At 49.7% G+C, this 21,975-nt stretch overlaps 1 protein-coding gene across 1 annotated transcript in view; it reads left to right on the top strand.

Moving 5' to 3' along the window:
• LOC136627463 (zinc finger protein 585A-like) overlaps positions 1 to 2,158 on the top strand; it is a 48,761-nt gene extending 46,603 nt beyond the window's left edge. Inside the window, exon 8 of the mRNA XM_066602588.1 lies at positions 1,223 to 2,158. Within this exon, the coding sequence (XP_066458685.1) occupies positions 1,223 to 1,890 (668 nt within the window). The 3' untranslated portion in view covers positions 1,891 to 2,158. The remainder of the gene's footprint in view (positions 1 to 1,222) is intronic.
• Positions 2,159 to 21,975: the final 19,817 nt, after the last annotated feature.

The following is a 21,975-nucleotide window of genomic DNA, read 5'->3' as shown; positions in this document are numbered from 1 at the left end:
TTGGCTCAGGCTGAGCCAATCAGGGGCAAGCCTGAGTCACACCCCCTTCACACCCACTGCAGGACGGCCGCGGGGATCTCAGGCTGCCGCGAACAGGTGAGTACATCCTTTTTTTTTATTTTTTCACTTTTCAGGATGCATTGCAGGGAAGGGGTTATATATTTAACCCCTTCCCGACAATTCATCCCGCGCACGCCGGCAGCCCATTGCTTTCAATGGAGTCGGCTGTATTGCCGGCTCCATTGAATTCAATGGGCAAACATCGTTCTTCTCTGCTACAGCTGTTCCAGCTGTGGAAGAGAAGAATGATTTGTCTTCTATATGTTCTCAATGGGGTCGGCGCTGCTGCCGCCGGCCCCATTGAGCGTATATAGAGAAGAGAACAGGAATCGCAGATCGCACATAGGTGCGATCTGCGATTTCTGTTCTCTAATTTATCGGACGAGCGCATAAAAAGCGCTCATGTGTCCGATACCATTGCAAAGCAATGGTTTTAAAAAATCGCCGGACGCATGCGCATGCGCAAATTGCGGCAATAAGCGCCCGTGTGACTGAGCCCTTACTGCAATACTCCAGTATTGCAGTATATTTAAGTTTTAACATTCATATATTAAACCTTGCCATGGCAGGGTTTATTATGGTTAGATTCATGGCAATCCCGGAAACCTTAACTAGGCTCAGGTCTACCATTGGCAACTGTTGGCATTCCGCTATCCCATCACAGGGGGCCAACCCCCTTTCTCTGGCTGAAATTTTGCATTCAGTATGAAACCGCTGTGATCAGAGCTACCAGGTGTCATCTGCTTCAAACAGCCAGAACCCACTGGGTAAGCAGCAGGCGTGGCTCCCGAGCACACTTCACATCCACCCTACACCTCTGTGATGTACACAGGGGGAAGGGATTACTTACTAAAATATGCTACATTCTTTCCTGTTTTGTATGGAAATTGTATGTACAAATGTTATAAAATAACTAATTTCTCATTTTTATTCCAAAATAACAAAAAATACATTTTATTGTTGTCAGATGCCACTACAAGGAGTTCTGGGGAACATCTGGTATCTTCAGATATTCAAGCAGAAGATTGTAATATTGCACAAGATACATTAGAAGAGCCCACCATTATCCCAGATAAAAACTTAGCCGTTTACAGCAAATATCTATCGTCTGATCCTTTTAAACAGGCTCTGTCTTCTGATGCATCACAGACTGTTAAGCAAGATAAAACTCACAGAAGTAACGTTAAACATCAAAAAGCTCGCACAAGGGCAAAGCCATTTTCATGTTCAGAATGTGATCAATGTTTTACTGTGAAATCAACTCTTAATGCACATCAAAGAATTCACACAGGAGAGAAACCATATTCATGTTCAGAGTGTGGGAAATGCTTTAAGCAGAAATCATATCTTGTTAGACATCAGAGAACTCACACAGGAGAGAAACCATATTTATGTCCTGAGTGTGGGAAATGTTTTACAATGAAAGCAGATCTTGTTACACATCAGAGAATTCACACAGGAGAGAAACCATTTTCATGCTCAGAATGTGGTAGATGTTTTGCTGTGAAATCGCATCTGGTTAGACATCATAGAATTCACACAGGAGAGAAGCCATTTTCATGTTCAGAATGTGGGAAATGTTTTATCCAAAAATCAGGTCTTGTGGAACATCAGAGATCTCACTCGAAGACATTTTCTTGTCGTCAATGTGGGAAATACTTTACTCGGAAATTAAGTCTTGTTAAACATGAGAGAAGTCACACAGAAGAGAAGTCGTATATTTATGTGGGAAATGTTTTACCCAGCAATCATATTTTGTTAGACATCAGAGGGTTCACGCAGGGGCAGAGCCAAGTTCAGGTTCTGAATGTGGGAAATGTTTCACTTTGAAATCAGATCTGGTTAGACAGAGAATCCACATGGGACATATCCATTTTCGCATTCAGAGTGCTGGAGCGTTATGGATATTCATTTTTGTTAAACATTGATATCACTGTGAATGCAAAAAAAAAAAATAAACACCATAATTGTAGATTTTGTTAATTATTAGAGATGAACGAGCACACTCGTTCGAGTATTAGGGTACGCGAGATGCTCATTACTCGACAGGAACACCACACGGTACTCGAGTCAATTTCATTTCCCTTCCCCGCATGTTTAGCGCTAGAGATGAGCGAACGTACTCGTCCGAGCTTGATACTCGTTCAAGTATTAGCGTGTTCGAGATGCTCGTTACTCGTGACAAGTACCACCCGAAGTTCGAGTTACTTTCACTTTCATCTCTGAGACGTTAGCGCGCTTTTCTGGCCAATAGAAAGACAGGGAAGGCATTACAACTTCCCCCTGGGACGTTCAAGCCCTATACCACCCCCCTGCAGTGAGTGGCTGGGGAGATCAGGTGTCACCCGAGTATAAAAATCGGCCCCTCCCGCGGCTCGCCACAGATTTATTCTGACATAGAGGAGGGAAAGTGCTGTTGGTGCCGGAGCTGCTATAGGGAGAGTGTTAGGAGTATTTTAGGCTTCAAGAACCCCAACGGTCCTTCTTAGGGCCACATCTAACCGTGTGCAGTAGTGTGGAGGCTGCTTTTTGCAGTGTTGCACTTTTTTTTTTTTTTTTTTGTATATCGGCCGTGCAGAGCATTGCGCCCTGCAGTAATTATACATACTCCAGGGCCAGTAGTGGTGGTGAGGCAGGGACAGAAGACATATATTTATTGAATATAGGCAGTGGGCCTTTCCAAAAACATTTGGGGAAAAAAAATCTATTTGGGCTGCCTGTGACTGTCCTCAGTGTACTGGGTCTGTGCTGGGTGTAGTTGTCCTCCTAATTCATACGCAGCCAGCTAAGTGTTACAGCAGGCTTGCGCAAAATTATTTCCTGGCTCTGTGTTGGCTGTTACATCACCGCTGTATTCCTGTCCACAGTGCAACAGTCTGCAGTTATTTTACATACTCCAGGGCCAGTAGTGGTGAGGCAGGGACAGAAGACATATATTTATTGAATATAGGCAGTGGGCCTTTCCAAAAACATTTGGGGAAAAAAAATCTATTTGGGCTGCCTGTGACTGTCCTCAGTGTACTGGGTCTGTGCTGGGTGTAGTTGTCCTCCTAATTCATACGCAGCCAGCTAAGTGTTACAGCAGGCTTGCGCAAAATTATTTCCTGGCGTTCCGTAAGCGAAGTCAGCCTCCAACCACAGGCCAATAAGCTGCACATTTAATTACAGCGTTCTGTTCTGCACTATTGGTAATACACCATGCTGAGGGGTAGGGGTAGGCCTAGAGGACGTGGACGCGGGCGAGGACGCGGAGGCCCAAGTCAGGGTGTGGGCACAGGCCGAGCTCCTGATCCAGGTGTATCGCAGCCGACTGCTGCGGGATTAGGAGAGAGGCACGTTTCTGGCGTCCCCACATTCATCTCACAATTAATGGGTCCACGCGGTAGACCTTTATTAGAAAATGAGCAGTGTGAGCAGGTCCTGTCGTAGATGGCAGAAAGTGCATCCAGCAATCTATCGAACACCCAGAGTTCTGCGCCGTCCACTGCTGCAACTCTGAATCCTCTGGCTGCTGCTCCTCCTTCCTCCCAGCCTCCTCACTCCATTACAATGACACATTCTGAGGAGCAGGCAGACTCCCAGGAACTGTTCCCGGGCCCCTGCCCAGAATGGGCAGCAAGGGTTCCGAATCCTCTCCCACTGGAGGAGTTTGTCGTGACCGATGCCCAACCTTTGGAAAGTTCCCGGGGTCCGGGGGATGAGGCTGGGGACTTCCGGCAACTGTCTCAAGACCTTTCAGTGGGTGAGGTGGACGATGACGATGAGACACAGTTGTCTATCAGTGAGGTAGTAGTAAGGGCAGTAAGTCCGAGGGAGGAACACACAGAGGATTCGGAGGAAGAGCAGCAGGACGATGAGGTGACTGACTCCACCTGGTTTGCTACGCCTACTGAGGACAGGTCTTCAGAGGGGGAGGCAAGGGCAGCAGCAGGGCAGGTTGGAAGAGGCAGTGCGGTGTCCAGGGGTAGAGGCAGGGCCAGACCGAATAATCCACCAACTGTTTCCCAAAGCGCCCCCTCGCGCCATGCCACCCTGCAGAGGCCGAGGTGCTCAAAGGTCTGGCAGTTTTTCACTGAGAGTGCAGACGACCGACGAACAGTGGTGTGCAACCTGTGTCGCGCCAAGATCAGCCGGGGAGCCACCACCACCAGCCTCACCACCACCAGCATGTGCAGACATATGATGGCCAAGTACCCCACAAGGTGGGACGAAGGCCGTTCACCGCCTCCGGTTTGCATCACTGCCTCTCCCCCTGTGCCCCAACCTGCCACTGAGATCCAACCCCCCTCTCAGGACACAGGCACTACCGTCTCCTGGCCTGCACCCACACCCTCAACTCCGCTGTCCTCGGCCGCATCCACCAATGTCTGTCAGCGCACCGTCCAGCCGTCGCTAGCGCAAGTGTTGGAGCGCAAGCGCAAGTACGCCGCCACGCACCCGAACGCTCAAGCGTTAAACGTGCACATAGCCAAATTTATCAGCCTGGAGATGCTGCCATATAGGGTTGTGGAAACGGAGGCTTTCAAAAGTATGATGGCGGCGGCGGCTCCGCGCTACTCAGTTCCCAGTCGCCACTACTTTTCCCGATGTGCCGTCCCAGCCCTGCACGACCACGTCTCCCGCAACATTGTATGCGCCCTCACCAACGCGGTTACTGCCAAGGTCCGCTTAACAACAGACACGTGGACAAGCACAGGCGGGCAGGGCCACTATATCTCCCTGACGGCACATTGGGGGAATTTAGTGGAGGCTGGGACAGAGTCAGAGCCTGGGACCGCTCACGTCCTACCCACCCCCAGAATTGCGGGCCCCAGCTCGGTGGTGGTATCTGCGTCGGTGTATGCTTCCTCCACTAAACCACCCTCCTCCTCCTCCTCCGCAACCTCTGTCTCGCAATCAAGATGTGTCAGCAGCAGCACGTTGGCAGCAGTCGGTGTCACGCGGCGTGGCAGCACAGCGGTGGGCAAGTGTTAGCAGGCCGTGCTGAAACTACTCAGCTTAGGAGATAAGAGGCACACGGCCCACGAACTGCTGCAGGGTCTGACAGAGCAGACCGACCGCTGGCTTGCGCCGCTGAGCCTCCAACCGGGCATGGTCGTGTGTGACAACGGCCGTAACCTGGTGGCAGCTCTGCAGCTCGGCAGCCTCACGCACGTGCCATGCCTGGCCCACGTCTTTAATTTGGTGGTTCAGCGCTTTCTGAAAAGCTACCCACGCTTGTCAGACCTGCTCGGAAAGGTGCGCCGGCACTGCGCACATTTCCGCAAGTCCCACACGGACGCTGCCACCCTGCGCACCCTGCAACATCGGTTTCATCTGCCAGTGCACCGACTGCTGTGCGACGTGCCCACACGGTGCAACTCTACGCTCCACATGTTGGCCAGACTCTATGAGCAGCGTAGAGCTATAGTGGAATACCAACTCCAACATGGGCAGCGCAGTGGGAGTCAGCCTCCTCAATTCTTTACAGAAGAGTGGGCCTGGTTGGCAGACATCTGCCAGGTCCTTGGAAACTTTGAGGAGTCTACCCAGATGGTGAGCGGCGATGCTGCAATCATTAGCGTCACCATTCCTCTGCTACGCCTCTTGAGAAGTTCCCTGCAAAGCATAAAGGCAGACGCTTTGCGCTCGGAAACAGAGCCGGGGGAAGACAGTATGTCGCTGGATAGTCAGAGCACCCTCCTGTCTATATCTCAGCGCGTTGAGGAGGAGGAGCATGAGGAGGATGAGGAGGAGGGGGAAGAGACAGCTTGGCCCACTGCTGAGGGTACCCATGCTGCTTGCCTGTCATCCTTTCAGCGTGTATGGCCTGAGGAGGAGGATCCTGAAAGTGATCTTCGTAGTGAGGACAGCCATGTGTTGCGTACAGGTACCCTGGCACACATGGCTGACTTCATGTTAGGATGCCTTTCTCGTGACCCTCGCGTTACACGTATTCTGGCCACTACGGATTACTGGGTGTACACACTGCTCGACCCACGGTATAAGGAGAACCTTTCCACTCTCATACCCAAAGAGGAAAGGGGTTCGAGAGTGATGCTATACCACAGGACCCTGGCGGACAAACTGATGGTAAAATTCCCATCCGACAGCGCTAGTGGCCGAAGGCGCAGTTCCGAGGGCCAGGTAGCAGGGGAGGCGCACAGATCAGGCAGCATGTACAGTACAGGCAGGGGAACACTCTCTAAGGCCTTTGACAGCTTTCTGGCTCCCCAGCAAGACTGTGTCACGGCTCCCCAGTCAAGGCTGAGTCGGCGGGAGCACTGTAAAAGGATGGTGAGGGAGTACGTAGCCGATCGCACGACCGTCCTCCGTGATGCCTCTGCCCCCTACAACTACTGGGTGTCGAAGCTGGACACGTGGCCTGAACTCGCACTGTATGCCCTGGAGGTGCTTGCTTGTCCTGCGGCTAGCGTCTTGTCAGAGAGGATGTTTAGTGCGGCTGGGGGAATCATCACAGATAAGCGTACCCGCCTGTCAACCGACAGTGCCGACAGGCTAAGGCTGCATTCAGACAAACGTATATCGGCTCGGTTTTCACTCCAAGCCGATATACGTTGTCCTCGTGTGCAGGGGGGGGGGAGGATGGAAGAGCCAGGAGCAGGAACTGTGCTCCCGCCCCCTCTCTGCCTCCTCTCCGCCCCTCTGCACTATTTGCAATGGGGAGAGGTGGGCTGGGGGCGTGGCTAATTCTCGGAACGTAGCCCCGCCCCTGACCCACCTCTCCCCATTGCAAATAGTGCAGAGGGGCGGAGAGGAGGCAGAGAGGTGGCGGGAGCTCAGTTCCTGCTCCTGGGCTCTTCCAGCCTCCCACCCCCTGCACATGAGGACAACGTATATCGGCTCGGCGTGAAAACCGAGCCGATATACGTTCATGTGAATGCAGCCTAACACTCATCAAGATGAACAAAGCCTGGATTTCCCCAAACTTCTCTTCTCCACCAGCGGACAGCAGCGATACCTAAACAATACGTAGGCTGCACCCGCGGATGGAAACATGGTTCTCTATCACCATCAAAAACGTGGACCTTTTAGCTTCATCAATCTGTGTATAATATTCATCCTCCTCCTCCTGCTCCTCCTCCTGAAACCTGACGTAATCACGCCGAACGGGCAATTTTTCTTAGGGCCACAAGGCTCAGTCATATAATTTTTGTAAACAATTTTTATACGTTTCAATGCTCTTTAAAGCGTTGGAACTTTCACCTGAACCAATTTTTATTTTAACTGGGCTGCCTCCAGGCCTAGTTACAAATTAAACCACATTAACCAAAGCGATTAATGGGTTTCACCTGCCCTCTTGGTTGGGCATGGGCAATTTTTCGGACGTACATTAGTACTGTTGGTACACCAATTTTTTGGGGCCCTCGCCTACAGTGTAATCCAATAAATTTTTTGCCCACCTGCATAAAAGCTGACGTTACATCAGCTGTGTTGGGCACTGCAATGGGATATATTTATGTACCGCCGGTGGGTTCCAGGGAGCCACCCATGCCGTGGGTCCACATGGAGTTGTAACTACATGTGTCCACTTCTAAAGAGCCCCAGTCTGACTGGGGCATGCAGTGTGGGCCGAAGCCCACTTGCATTAAACATGACATTACCTCAGCTGTGATGGGCAATGCAATGGGATATATTTATGTACCGCCGGTGGCTTCCTGGCACCCACCCATGCTGTGGGTCCACACGGAGTTGTAACTGCATGTGTCCACTTCTAAAGAACCCCAGTCTGACTGGGGCATGCAGTGTGGGCCGAAGCCCACCTGCATTTAATCGGACGTTACCTCAGCTGTGATGGGCACTGCAATGGGATACATTAATGTACAGCCGGTGGGTTCCAGGGAGCCACCCATGCTGTGGGTGCACACGGAATTCCCATTGCGGAGTTGTACCTGCCTGTGACTATTTATAAAAAAATGCGGTCTGACTGGGGCATGCAGACACCTTGACAGAATGAATAGTGTGTGGCACATAGGTTCCCCATTGCTATGCCCACATGTGCAGCTCCTGATGGCGGTGGCACAGGATTATATTTCTCATTGCTTCTGTACAGCATTGTGGGCTATCGCCCCGCCCCTTTTAAAGAGGGTCGCTGCCTAGCCGTGCCAACCCTCTGCAGTGTATGCCTGCCGTTCCTCCTCATGGCAGATGCACTTATAAATAGACATGAGGGTGGTGTGGCATGAGTGCAGCTGAAGGCTGCGCAGGGACAGTTTGGTGTGTGCTGTGGACACTGGGTCGTGCGGGGGGGGGGGGTTGGGCAGCATGTAACCCAGGAGAAGTGGCAGTGGAGTGTCATGCAGGCAGTGATTGTGCTTTGTTGGAGGTAGTGTGGTGCTTAGCTAAGGTATGCATTGCTAATGAGGGCTTTTCAGAAGTAAAAGTTGTTGGGGGGGGGGGGGCCACTCTTGCCGCTATTGTGGCTTAATAGTGGGACCTGGGAACTTGAGATGCAGCCCAACATGTAGCCCCTCGCCTGCCCTATCCGTTGCTGTGTCGTTCCCATCACTTTCTTGAATTGCCCCGATTTTCACAAATGGAAACCTTAGCGAGCATCGGCGATATACAAAAATGCTCGAGTCGCCCATTGACTTCAATGGGGTTCGTTACTCGAAACGAACCCTCGAGCATCGCGATAATTTTGTCCCGAGTAACGAGCACCCGAGCATTTTGGTGCTCGCTCATCTCTATTTAGCGCCATTTTCTAGCCAATAAAAATGCGGGGAAGGCATTACCACTTCCTGCTGTGGCGTGTAAGCCCTCTGGCTGCCAACAGCAGTGAGTGGCTGGCGGGATCAGGTGACCACACTGCCAAGTACTTAAAGTGGTCCCACCCGCGGCTCGCCTCAGACGCATGCTGGCAGAGGTTAGGGAAAGTGCTGCTGCTGATATAGGGAAGGTGTTAGAGTAGGATCCTGTCGTCAAGAACCCCAACGGTCCTTCTTCGGGCTAATCCTCATTGTGTGCATTACTGTTGTGGCTGGCTGGGAGCAGTAGAGAACCATTTTTTTTAAGCATCTAGGCCTGTGCAGGCCATTACAGCTATACTGTTCTCTGTGTGCAGTGCCTTAGGCAGAGGGCTGACTCATCGCTAAACAGTACTCTAATATTTCCTGGTACACTGCAGATCATTGCAGCTATACTGTCCTATGTGTGCAGTGCCTTAGGCAGAGGGCTCACTCTCATCGCTAAATAGTACGCAAATATTTCCTGGCCCACTGCAGAACAGCATTTCACAGATACCATTCTATGTGTTGGGTGAAGTAGCCGCAGTTATCAGCACTATCCACTGGCTGTATAGCTTTCTGCCCCTGTGCAGAGCATCTCACAATAACCTTTTCTTGGGTGCCGTGAAGTTGCCGCAGTTATTAGCACTGTCCACTGGCTGTATAGCTTTCTGCCCCTGTGCAGAGCATCACACAATACCCTTTCCTTGGGTGCGGTGAAGTTACCGCAGTTACCAGCACTATCCACTGGCTTTCTAGTTTTCTCCCACTTCATACAGCCTCTCTATTATGTACCAGTCTCTGTGAGTGGTAAATTACCCCTTGGTATCAGCGCAAGACAGCGGTTTAATTTTTTCCAGTCACAGCATAGAGCCTCCGGTATCTACACATCTCTGTGTGCGGTAAATTTACCACAGTTCTCAGCTCTATACGGTGGGGTAATTTATTTTGGCTCTGCTCTATCCTTATTCTGATATGATGAGGAGTAGGGGAAAGGGTCGAGTACGCGGGCTCAGGCGTCCAAGTGAGGGTGTGGGCGCAGCCTGAAGTCCTGAGCCGGGTGCATCACAGCCGGCTGCTGAGGAAATAGGAGTCCCTACTCTCCCCAGCTTCCTATCACAATTTGCGGGTCCGCGTGATAGACCTTTATTACAAGAAGAGCAGTGCAAGCAGGTCTCGTCGTGGATGGCAGATAACGCGTCCATCAATGTATCAAACCCCCAGTCTTCTATGCAGTCCACTACTCCCGGCCTAGGGACTGCACCTCTGAATCCTCTGGCTGCTTCTCCCTCCTCCCAGCCTTGTCACTCCAGGAAAATGACAGATTCTGAGTAGGCAGACACCCAGGAACTGTTCTCGGTTCCCTGCCCAGAGTGGAAAAAAATGGTTCCTCTCTCACCTGAGGAGTTTGTCGTTCCAACCTTTGGAAAGTTCCTGGAGTCTGGGTGATAAGGCTGGGGACTTCCGGCAACTGTCTCAAGAGCTTTTTGTGGATGAGGATGATGAGACATAGTTGTCTGTCAGTGAGGTAGTAGTAAGGGCAGTATGTCCAAGGGAGGAGCACACAGAGGATTCCGAGGAAGAGCTGCTGGATGATGAGGTGACGGATCCCACCTGGGTTGCGAAGCCTACTGAAGATAGGGCTTCAGAGGGGGAGGCAAGTGCATCAGCAAGACAGGTTGGAAGAGGCAGTGGGGTGGCCAGGGGGTGAAGCAGGCCCAGAGCCAAGAATCCCTCAAGTGTTTCCCACAGCACCCCCTCGCGGCAAGCCTCTGTCCAGAGGGCTAGATGTGCAAAGGTGTGGAAGTTTTTTATTGAGAGCGCGGATGACCGACGAACAGTGGTGTGCAACCTGTGCTGCACCAAGATCAGCCGGGGAGCCACTCACCAGCATGCGCAGGCATATGATGGCCACCGCCTCCGGGTCACACCACTGCCTCTTGCCCTGTGCCACAACCTGCCACACAGATCCAATCCCCCTTCCAGGATGCAGGCACGAGCGTCTCCCGGCCAGCACCCACACCCTCACCTCCACGGTCCTCCACGGCCTCTAGCAATGTCTCTTAGCACAGTGTTCAGTTGTCGCTAACACAAGCGTTAGAGCGAAAGCGCAAAAATACGCCGCCAGCCACCTGCATGCACAAGCTTTAAACGTGCACATTGCCAAATTAATCAGCCTGGAGATGATGGCGCCGGCGGTCCCACGCTACTCGGTCCCCAGTCACCACTATTTTTCCCGGTGTGCCGTCCATGCCCTACACCAGCACGTCTCCCGCAACATTACCCATGCCCTCAACAACGCAGTTACGGGGAAGGTCCACTTACCGATGGACATGTTGGCAAGTACTGGCGGGCAGGCCCACTATATCTCCCTGACGGCACATTGGGTGAACTTAGTGGAGGCTGGGACCGCTAACGTGCTACCCACACGAAGAATAGCGGGTCCTACCTCGGTGCTGATATCTGTGACGAATTATGCCACCTCCACCTCTTAATTGTGAAGTGTGAGCACGTTGCCAGCAGTCAGTAGCGCGCGGCAGCACAGCGGTGGGCAAGCGCTTAGGTGAAAAGAGGCACATGCCCCCGAACTGTTACAGGGTCTGACAGGGCAGACCAACCTCTAGCTTTCGCCGCTAAGCCTTCAACCGGGCATAGTCGTGTGTGGCAATGGCCGTAACCTGGTGGCCGCTCTGCAGCTTGGCAGCCTCACAAACGTGCCATGCCTGGCGCACGTCTTCAATCTGGTGGTTCAGCGGTTTCTGAAAAACTACCCCCACTTGTCTGGCCTGCACACATTTCCGCAAGTCCACCATGGATGCTGCCACCCTCAGGACACCGCAATGTCCATTTCAGCTGCCAGAGCACTGATTGCTGTGCGACCTGCCCACGCGCTGGAATTCTACGCTGCACATGTTGGCCCGGCTGTACGAGCAGCGTAGAGCAATTGTGGAATACCAGCTGCAACATCGGTGGCGGAGTGGTAGTCAGACTCCACAGTTCTTTACAGAGGAGTGGGCATGGATGGCCGACATCTGCCAGGTCCTCAGAAACTTTGAGGAGTGTACCCAAATGGTGGGCGGCGATGCGGCCATCATTAGTGTTACCATCCCGCTGCTTTGCCTGCTGAGAACTTCGCTGCTAAGCATAAGAGCTGACTCTTTGCGGTTAGAAGAGGAGACAGGGGATGACAGTATGTCGCTTGATGGCCAGACCACCCTCACGTCTATATCTCAGTGGGTTTTGGAGGGGGAGGGGGAGGAGGAGGGGAAAGAGACTGCTGGCCACACTGTAGAGGGTACCCATGCTGCTTGCCTGTCATCTGTTCAGCGTGTATGGGCTGAAGAGGAGGAGGAGCATCCTCCTAGTGAGGACAGCGATATGTTGCGTACTGGGACTGGCACACATGGCTGACTTCATGTTAGGCTGCCTTTCCCGTGACCCACGCGTTAGATGCATTCTTGCCAACATGGATTACTGGGTGTACACCCTTCTCGACCCATGGTATAAGGAGAAACTTTCCACTCTCATTTCCGAAGAGGAAAGCGGTACGAAAGTGATGAAATACTACAGGGCCCTGGTGGAAAAAGTGATGCTAAAGTTCCCATCTGACAGTGCTAGCAGTAGAAGGCACAGTTCAGAGGGCCAACTAGCAGGGGATCAGGCAGCATGTCCAGTGCAGGCAGGGGAACACTCTCCAAGGCCTTTTCCAGTTTTATGGCTCCCCAGCAAGACTGTGCCACTACTCCCCAGTCAAGACTGAGTTGGAGGGAGCACTGTAAAAAGATGGTGAGGGAGTACATAGCCGACCGTACCACCGTCCTACATGATTCCTCTGCTCCATACAACTATTGGTTGTCAAAGCTGGACACGTGGCACGAACTCGCGCTGTATGCCCTGGAGGTGCTGGCCTGCCCTGCCGCTAGCATCTTATCAGAGAGGGTGTTTAGTCCTGCTGGGGGGATCATCACAGATAAGCGTAATGGAAATATTTTTATGGCTATTTTGTAGCCATTAATCCTTGATTCTATATGCATATACATATCTGAACAGGCTTTAATATATCAACTAGGCCCCACATTCTAAGAAATTAACCCCAGACCTGTTCTACATGTTTATCATGTGTAAGTAAGAGTATGGCTTTGATGTTTGTTATAACACCAATCAGTCTGTCTTTGTAGGAGCCTACCATATACATATCTATTGTCTAGGAGGTAGACCTTGTCTGACTAGATCTTATCACTCTATAGAAACTGGTCAATTCTAGAGTTTGCTAACATCATTGATGCAAGGCTTGGAGCATATGGCCTATGACTAAGCGTATAAAATAGGACACAAATTGTAATAGATCAGAAGCATCTTGTACCTGTAGGGAGATGAGCTCTTACAGTGTTGGTCCAATAAACCTGTCTGCTTCTCACTGTGGCTTCTCGAGTGAAAAGATGAACTCCAGACAGAAGTGTTTAATGAAAGCTCCTATTAACGGATGCAGTTTGTATGTTGTAAGTATGTCCTTGTAAGTCTCTGTATTGTAAAGTGTGTTTATGTTTTATCATTTGCCATATGTATTTTACCTGTAGAGAATCATTGTAAACATTTACGCAATATCACCTACTTTTATGTAACTTTGTTTTAATATTATCATTTATTCATTTCTATTAATAAATTTTGTTGTATCAACCCACTTGTATTTCTATAAAGCCGTATCCGAACTTGTTGTTTGCCAGTTGGCAAAACACCACCTCTCAACTGACAGCGCTGACATGCTTACCCTCATAAAGATGAACAAAGGCTTCATTTCCCCAGACTTCTCTTCTCCACCGGTGGAAAGCAGCGGATCCTAAAGATTCTTTTCGCTGCAACAGGAGAAAAATGTATCCTCTATCACCCCAAAAAATGGGAGAATTAGCTTTGTGTATCCCACTGGGATATTACTCCTCCTCCTAAAACAGCATGTCATCACGCTGAACTGCCAATTTCTCTGCGGCCCAAAAGGCTCTGTTTAAAAGTTTTTAAAGTTTTTAAAGTTTTAAGGCCTCATGTCCACAATATATTTTCAAATCCGCAGCGGATCACCCGCACACGTGATCCGCATGTAAAATTTCCCATAGGAATGCATTGACCACCCGTGGTTATATAAATAGCCACAGATGGTATTTTAAAGTGATTTAAAAATTTCATGCGTGTGAAAAAAAACGCGACATGCTCCATTAAAGTGCGGATCAGTTGATCTTCTGCATGAAAAAAAAGGAATTTAAGTTAATCCGCACTGCATCCGCTGAAGAAATCCGTGTTACATATCCGTGCGGGCAACATTTTTCCCGTGGACATGAGGCCTAAAAGTTAAACTTAAACCAATTTTTTTGGAGGGCTGCCTCCAGGCTCTGTTACAAATTAAGCAATATCGAGCTGTATTTTTAAAAAATGTTTATGGGTTTCACCTGCCAGTACTGTTAGCAAACTAATTTTTCCGGGCTTCACCTATACTCTTGGTAAACAAATTTTTTTAGGTGTTCGCCTATACTACTGGTACACCAATGTTTCTGGGGTTCGCCTGTACTCTTGCTACAGAAATGTTACAGGGGTCCGCTTATACTCTTGCTACTGAAAGGTTTGAGGGGTTCGCCTATACACTTGCTACTGAAAGGTTTGAGGGGTTCGCCTATACTCTTGCTACAGAAATGTTACAGGGGTCCGCTTATACTCTTGCTACTGAAAGGTTTGAGGGGTTCGCCTATACACTTGCTACTAAAAGGTTTCAGGGGTTCGCCTATACACTTGCTACTAAAAGGTTGGAGGGGTCCGCCTATACACTTGCTACTGAAAGGTTTGAGGGGTTCGCCTATACTCTTGCTACAGAAATGTTACTGGGATCCGCCCTATACTCTTGCTACATAAATGTTACAAGGGTTCGCCTATACTTTTGCTACAGAAATGTTACTGGGGTCCGCCTATACACTTGCTACTGAAAGGTTTGAGGGGTTCGCCTATACTCTTGCTACATAAATGTTACAAGGGTTCGCCTATACTTTTGCTACAGAAATGTTACTGGGGTCCGCTTATACACTTGCTACTGAAAGGTTTGAGGGGTTCACCTATACACTTGCTACAGAAATGTTACAGGGGTCCGCCTATACACTTGCTACTGAAAGGTTTGAGGGGTTCACCTATACACTTGCTGTTACCATGCGGCGGCTACCAGGGCCGCGGGTGGTTGGTCGGCGCGGTGCACGCACTTGTGGGTCCGGGCGGCGACGTGCACGCGCGTGTCTGTGAGTGCAGCTCTATGCACGAGTACCTGTTAAGGGATTCTGCTGGGAGGTGTCGCCTCCCCCTCTTCGGCCCTGGGCGGAGGCTTTTTTTGTTTATAAGGCTGGCAGTGAGGTCCATTCACTGCCAGTTATCGGTTTCTGTCAGTGTGTTTGCTTCCTGCTCTGTCAGTCTCCTGTTTTCAGCTTGTTTGCTTTATATGCCAGGTTATCCCATCTGCCTCGGTCTGCTTATATGTTCTGTTGGTTTATTCATCTGCCCTTCCTGTCGGTATTCTACCCTGTTCCATCTTGGTACGTCAGCGTCCCTCCTCGGTCCCTAGCGAGTGTAGGGACCGCCGCCCAGTTGCCCGCCTGGGGTTAGCCAGGAGTGGAGGCAAGTAGGCAGGGACAGGGGTTACGGGTAAGTTCTAGGGCAACCCCAGCTGGCGTATCATCGGGTCAGATACCGTAACATAATAACTGGCCATTAAAATTACCCTGCGGGTTTTTGTTTGCTCTCCAATGGAGACTATGAGCGTCCTTGCTAATCGGTTGCAGGAGTTAGTGGGCCTGATCCTAGACCTGTCCGGTCGTATGGTGGCCCAGGAGCAGCGGGTGTTGGCGCAGGTTCCTGCCGCCTCATCTATTCCTGAGCTCAAGTGTCCTCTCCCTAAGGTGTTTTCTGGGGAGAGAAGTAAGTTTTTGTTTTTCAGCAGGCATGTAGACTATATTTCCAGATGTGGCCCGGATCCTCCGTTTCTGAGTCCCAGAAGGTGGGATTGATTCTGTCCTTACTCTTGGGGTCCCCCCAGACATGGGCCTACTCCTTACCCCAGAGTTCTGCTTGCCTGCAGTCTGTTGATTCGATTTTTCAGGAACTAGGAGGTATTTTTGATGAGCCGGATCTCACCTCATGGCTTTGCGTCAGGGGCAGCAGTGTGCTGAAGACTATTGCTCTAAGTTTAGACAGTAGGCCAGTGAAACCTCTTCGAACGATGGTGCGCTCAAAGATGTGTTTTTGTTGGGTCTTTCTGATGCTGTCAAGGATCTAATTATTTCCCATCCCGCTCCTGTAACACTTAAAGAGGTGATGGTATTCGCAGTAATGGCTAACAGGAGACTGAGATCTAGAGAAAAGGAACATCAGGCCTGTAAAACTAGGGAGTCCTGTAGATCCGTTCCCATTTCTCCCATGCCAGCTCTTGGGGCCGAGCCTATGGAAGTGGAGCAGCTAAATTCCGGGGAACGGCGACTGCTCCGGATGACTCACTGTCTTTGCCTCTACTGTGGGGAAGCCGGACATCGGGTAGCAACCTGCCCACAGAAGCAACGGCAACATTAGGCTGGACCGGCGGAAAAACTACAGATCCTAGGTGATACTCCCGAAGGGTCGCCTAGGATCACAGGTACTCCCTAGGTTGTTGGTACCTTGTCAGGTTGGCTTCCGGAATTTTATTTGGTCGGGTCAAGCCTATATTGATTCAGGTGCTGCTGCCAGTCTGATTAATTTAAATTTTGTCAGACCTCTGATGGTCGAATTTTCCATGCTGAAGCCCCACATACGCTTCATCGATATTGATTCGACCCCTCTCTCCGTGGGTGTTGTTAAATGGAGGACTCCCATTCTGCAGTTCACTGTGGGTATTCTCCATTCTGAAAATCTGTCTTTCCTGGTTATGGAAAAGATGTCTGTTGATGTGGTGCTTGGTATGCCCTGGTTGGCACTGCACAACCCCCAATTTGATTAGTCCACCCGGGAATTGACTCATTGGGGGTCATCCTGTTATAATCACTTAGCTACTATAGCTACAGATACTGTGCTTGTCCCGAAGTATTTGTTAGATTTTCAGGACGTATTCTCCAAAAAACTGTCTAAGATTTTGCCTCCCCATAGGGAGTGGGACTGTGGTATTGATCTGATTCCTGACAGTCCCATCCCTAAGGGAGCCATTTTCAATTTGTCGGGGCAGGTCTCTTCTTTGTTGAGAAGAAGGATGGGACATTGAGGCCTTGTGTGTATTATCAGGCCTTGAATAAAAGCACAGAAAAGAACCAGTGCTCCTTGCCCCTGATTCCGGACTTGAATCAGGTGGTAGGGGCCCACTGGTTCTCCAAACTAGACTTAAGGGGGACTTACAATTCAATTCGCATTCGAGAGAAAGATGAATGGAAGACCGCGTTCACCACCCCATTAGGACATTTTGATTGTCTGGTCATGCCTTTCGGACTCTATAACACCCCCGCTGTGTTTCAGGGTTTTATGAACGCGGTCTTTCACGACTTCCTGGGGGTATTTCTGGTCATATATCTTGATGACATTCTGGTGTATTCTCCTGACTGAGATTCACATGTGCGGCACCTGAGGATGGTTCTGACATGTTTGCGCGAGTATCAACTTTTTGTCAAGCTGGAGAAATGTACATTTGGTTCTAAACAAGTATCTTTCCTTGGTTATGTGATTTCACCCACGGAGATTCAGATGGAGTCTGATAAAGTAGCCGCAGTCTCCTAATGGGTCAGACCAGACAGCCATACTGCTCTCCAGCGGTTTTTGGGTTTCGCAAATATTTACCGCAAATTCATTAAGAATTACTTGGTTATCGCTCAACCCTTGACCGATCTGACTAAGAAGGGGGCCGACTTGGTAAAATGGTTGCCTGCAGCCCTAGAGGCCTTTAGTCGTCTAAAAAGGGCGTTTACGACTGCCCCGGTGCTAATACAGCCGGACGTGCGACGACCCTTTTCATTGAGGTAGATGCGTCTGAGGTGGGGGCAGGAGCAGTATTGTCGCAGGAAGTCAGTGGGAGATCCAGGTATAGTCCATGTACGTTCTTTTCGCAGAAGTTTAGTTAAGCAGAACGCAACTATGATGTGGGTAATCTTGAGTTACTGGCGATCAAATGGGCCTTAGAAGAGTGGTGACACCATCTTGAGGGTGCTAGACACCCCATTACCGTGTATACTGATCACAAGAATTATTAGGTATATCTCGCCAATGCTAAAAGACTCACAGCTCGTCAAGCCAGGTGGGCGTTGTTTTTCGCCAGGTTTAATTTCGTCGTGATATATATCCCAGGAGAGAAGAACGTGAAGGCGGACGCCCTGTCACGGAGGTTCGGGGCGCCGGAAAGTGAGACTATGACTCCTGGGAATATCTTGGCACCTGGCGTGGTGGTGTGTATTGCTGCAAGGAGCAAGACTTAGTTCAGATTACGCTTTAAAGAGAGTAAGACACTATAAAAGGTTTAACGATAAGAATTTATTAAAACCAAATGATAATCGAGCCTAGTGGTGAATAATTGTCCTACGTTTGTAAACTATCGGATCTATATACAAAGGATAATATCTATGTACAAATGATAATAGCTATATACAAAACATAAAGGTTGCAGACGTCACATCACAAAGTATAAAAATAGCAAGTTACATTACCACCTAAAAGATTACAGATCACATATTACCATCACCAAAGGTTCCCTCACTTCTAGGGGTTCAACAGATGACATCCTCATCTGGTATTGAAGAGTCTGGACTACCCAGAGCTTCTCATCCTTCCAGAGATTCCAAGAGCTTCTCCTCCTAGATTCCAAAAGCTACTACTCCTTCATTCCAAGAGCTCCTACACCCCCAACCCTCTCCTGTCTTTTATACTAGTATAACTTGCTGAGTCATAGGCCATACTCTCCAAGCTTTGCAAACCAAGATGTTATCAAACTCTAGAATTGACCAGTTTCTATAGAGTGATAAGATCTAGTCAGACAAGGTCTACCTCCTAGACAATAGATATGTATATGGCTGGCTCCACAAAAACAGACTGATTGGTGTTATAACAAACATCAAAGCCATTCTCTTACTTACACATGATAAACATGTAGAACAGGTCTGGGGTTAGTTCCTTAGAATGTGGGGCCTAGTTGATATATTAAAGCCTGTTCAGATATGTATATACATATAGAATCAAGGATTAATGGTTACAAAATAGCCATAAAAGTATTTCCATTACATGGTGGCAGCTGTAGAATCTATCTTCGTCCCTCAACTACAGAATGCTTAGCAGGGCACTCCTTCGGGGTGCCAGAGGGCAAATGGTTTGTGCCAGAGAACTTACGTCTCAGAGTCATGGCAGAATCTCACTTGTTGGCTTTCACAGGTCATCCGGGGTTTCAGGGGACCCTGGATCTTTGTTCTAGACATTTCTGTTAAGGGATGCTCTGTCTGTGCACACAATAACAGTTGGCGGCGTCCTCCGGAGGGTCCTCTGAGACCGATACCGGTACCTTCTCATCCGTGGTCGCAGTTATCGGTAGATTTTATCCCCGATCTACCGGAATCCCAGAAGTTCACAACTATCTTAGTGGTTGTCGACCGGTTCTCAAAGATGGCACATTTTGTGGCATTAACGAAGCTACCTTCGGCAAAAGAATGGGGTTCCCCAAAACATTGTATCTGATCGCGGGGTTCGGTTTGTGTTGCAGTTTTGGTGAGCCTTCTGCAGAAACCTGGGAACGTCGCTTTCCTTCTCGTCAGCATTCCATTCGCAAACCAATGGTCAGACTGAGCAGAAGAACCAAGATTTAGTGCAATATTTACGGTTGTTTGCTGGCGAAAAGGCTCATCAGTGGGCAGAGTTTGCACTACACAACCGCACTTGTTCTTCCACTGGGGTATCTTCATTCTTTTGTGTATATGGTCAGCATCCTCGCTTCCTTACAGAGATCCCTACTCCATCTGGTTGTCCTGCAGCTGACGTCGCCACAGATACGCTGCAGGGAGTATGGAAAGAGGTACAGAAAAACTTGGAAGCAACGGGGGCTCGTATGCAGTTGCGTAGTGGGAGTTTGTCTGTATCTGAACCTTACAGGGTGGGACAGAATGTATACCTGTCTTCTTTAAAAATCTAAAATTAAGGGTCCTGTCCTTGAAGCTGGCCCCGAGTTATGTGGGGCTCTTTGTCATTACACATGTGGTGAACCCCCTCGTCTACGAACTGGGTTTGCCAGCTACATGGAGGGTTCACAGGGTGTTCCATAAGTCTTTATTGAAACCTTTTGCCCCTTCAGGTCTGCCTATACACTTGCTACTGAAAGGTTTGAGGGGTTCGCCTATACTCTTGCAACAGAAATGTTTCAGGAGTTCGCCTATACTGTGGGTGCACAAAGGTTTCCCATAGCAGTGTTCAGCTGTCTGACACATACACAGAATGAAGTGTGTGGGGACACATGGATTTCCCATAGCTATGTAACTCATGGCACCTTGGGTCACACAAGGTGGAGGCTGGGACCGAGCCTGACCCAGGGCCCACTCACGTGCTTCCCACACAGAGTATTGCGGGTCCTGCCTCGGTCGTGGCATCTCGGCCTTATTATGCCACCTCCTCCTCCTGCTTGAGGTCTGGGGATCAGCGCTGGGCAACATGTATGTGCTCTTGTGTTACCACAGTTATCTGAGACACTGGTTTGGAACAAACAAGAGAAGTGTTACTGAATTAATGAGACAGTCACAGCTGTACTAGCATCCGAGTCCGCTTTATGCCCACGATTACTGAGGGTGTGGGCAGAGGCCAAGGTCCTGAGGGGATGGAATCAACTGCTCCAGGTTTGGCCTGTGGAACTTCTTTGTGGTTCATCCAGTCTTTGGAGCGATGAAAGCAACTGTAAGTGATTTAATGAGACGTTCACAGCTGTACTAGCATCCGAGTCCGCTTTATGCCCATAATTACTGAGGGTGTGGGCAGAGGTCGAGGTCCTGGGAGGGAAGAATCAACTGCACCAGGTTTGGCCTGTGGAACTTCTTTGTGGTTAATCCAGTCTTTGGAGCGATGTAAGCAACCGTAACTGATTTAATGAGACGTTCACAGCTGTACTAGCATCCGAGTCCTCTTTATGCCCACGATTACTGAGGGTGTGGGCAGAGGCCGAGCTCCTTGGCCGGGTGAAACTCTGCCATGTTTGGGCACTCTGATTTCTTTATGTGTAATACTATCTTTAAGTTTCATGGGCTCGCCTATGCTGAGGGTGCACAAAGACTTCCCATTGCGGTGTTTTACCTATCTGGCATAAATACACTGAATGACTAGGGCAGAAGTGTGGGCTGAGGTCCTAGGTGGGGTGAAACTCTGCCATGTTTGGGCACTCTCTTTTCTTCCTGTTTAATACTGTCCATTGGGTTCCAGGGGCTCGTCTATGCTGTGGGTACACAAAGACTTCCCATTGCGGTGTTTTACCTGTTTGGCACAAATATACTGACTGACTTGGGTAGGGTGCAGGCGGCTTTCCCATTGCAGTGTTTTACCTATCTGGCACAAATACACTGAATGACTAGGGCAGAATTGTGGGCCGAGGTCCTGGGCAGGGTGAAACTCTGCCATTTTTGGGCACTCTCTTTTCTTCCTGTTTAATACTGTCCATGGGATTCCAGGGGCTCGTCTATGCTGTGGGTGTACAAAGACTCCCATTGCGTTGTTTTACCTGCCTGGCACAAATATACTGACTGACTTGGGCAGGGTACAGACGGCTTTCCCATTGCAGTATTTTACCTATCTGGCACAAATACACTGAATGACTAGGGCACAAGTGTGGGCCGAGGTCCTTGGCAGGTTGAAACTCTGCCATGTGTGGGCACTCTGATTTCTTCATGTGTAATATCCTCTTTGAGTTCCATGGGCTCGCCTACTCTGTGGGTGCACAAAGATTTCCCATTGCGGTGTTTTAGCTATCTGGCACAAATACACTGAATGACTTGGGTTGGCGCAGAGTGCAGACGGCTTTCCCATTGCGGTGTTTAGCTGTCTGACACCTACACCGAATGAATTGTGTGGGGACACATGGATATCCCATAGCTATGCAACTCACGGCACATTGGGTCAACCAGGTGGAGGCTGGGACCGAGTCTGACACTGGGCCCACTCACGTGCTTCCCACACAAAGTATTGCGGGTCCTAC

The sequence above is a fragment of the Eleutherodactylus coqui genome, chromosome 5 (genome assembly GCF_035609145.1).
Source record: "Eleutherodactylus coqui strain aEleCoq1 chromosome 5, aEleCoq1.hap1, whole genome shotgun sequence".
NCBI classification, from domain to species: domain Eukaryota; kingdom Metazoa; phylum Chordata; class Amphibia; order Anura; family Eleutherodactylidae; genus Eleutherodactylus; species Eleutherodactylus coqui.
Note: the sequence above shows the minus strand (reverse complement) of the source record. Positions and strands in the feature narration are given on the sequence as shown.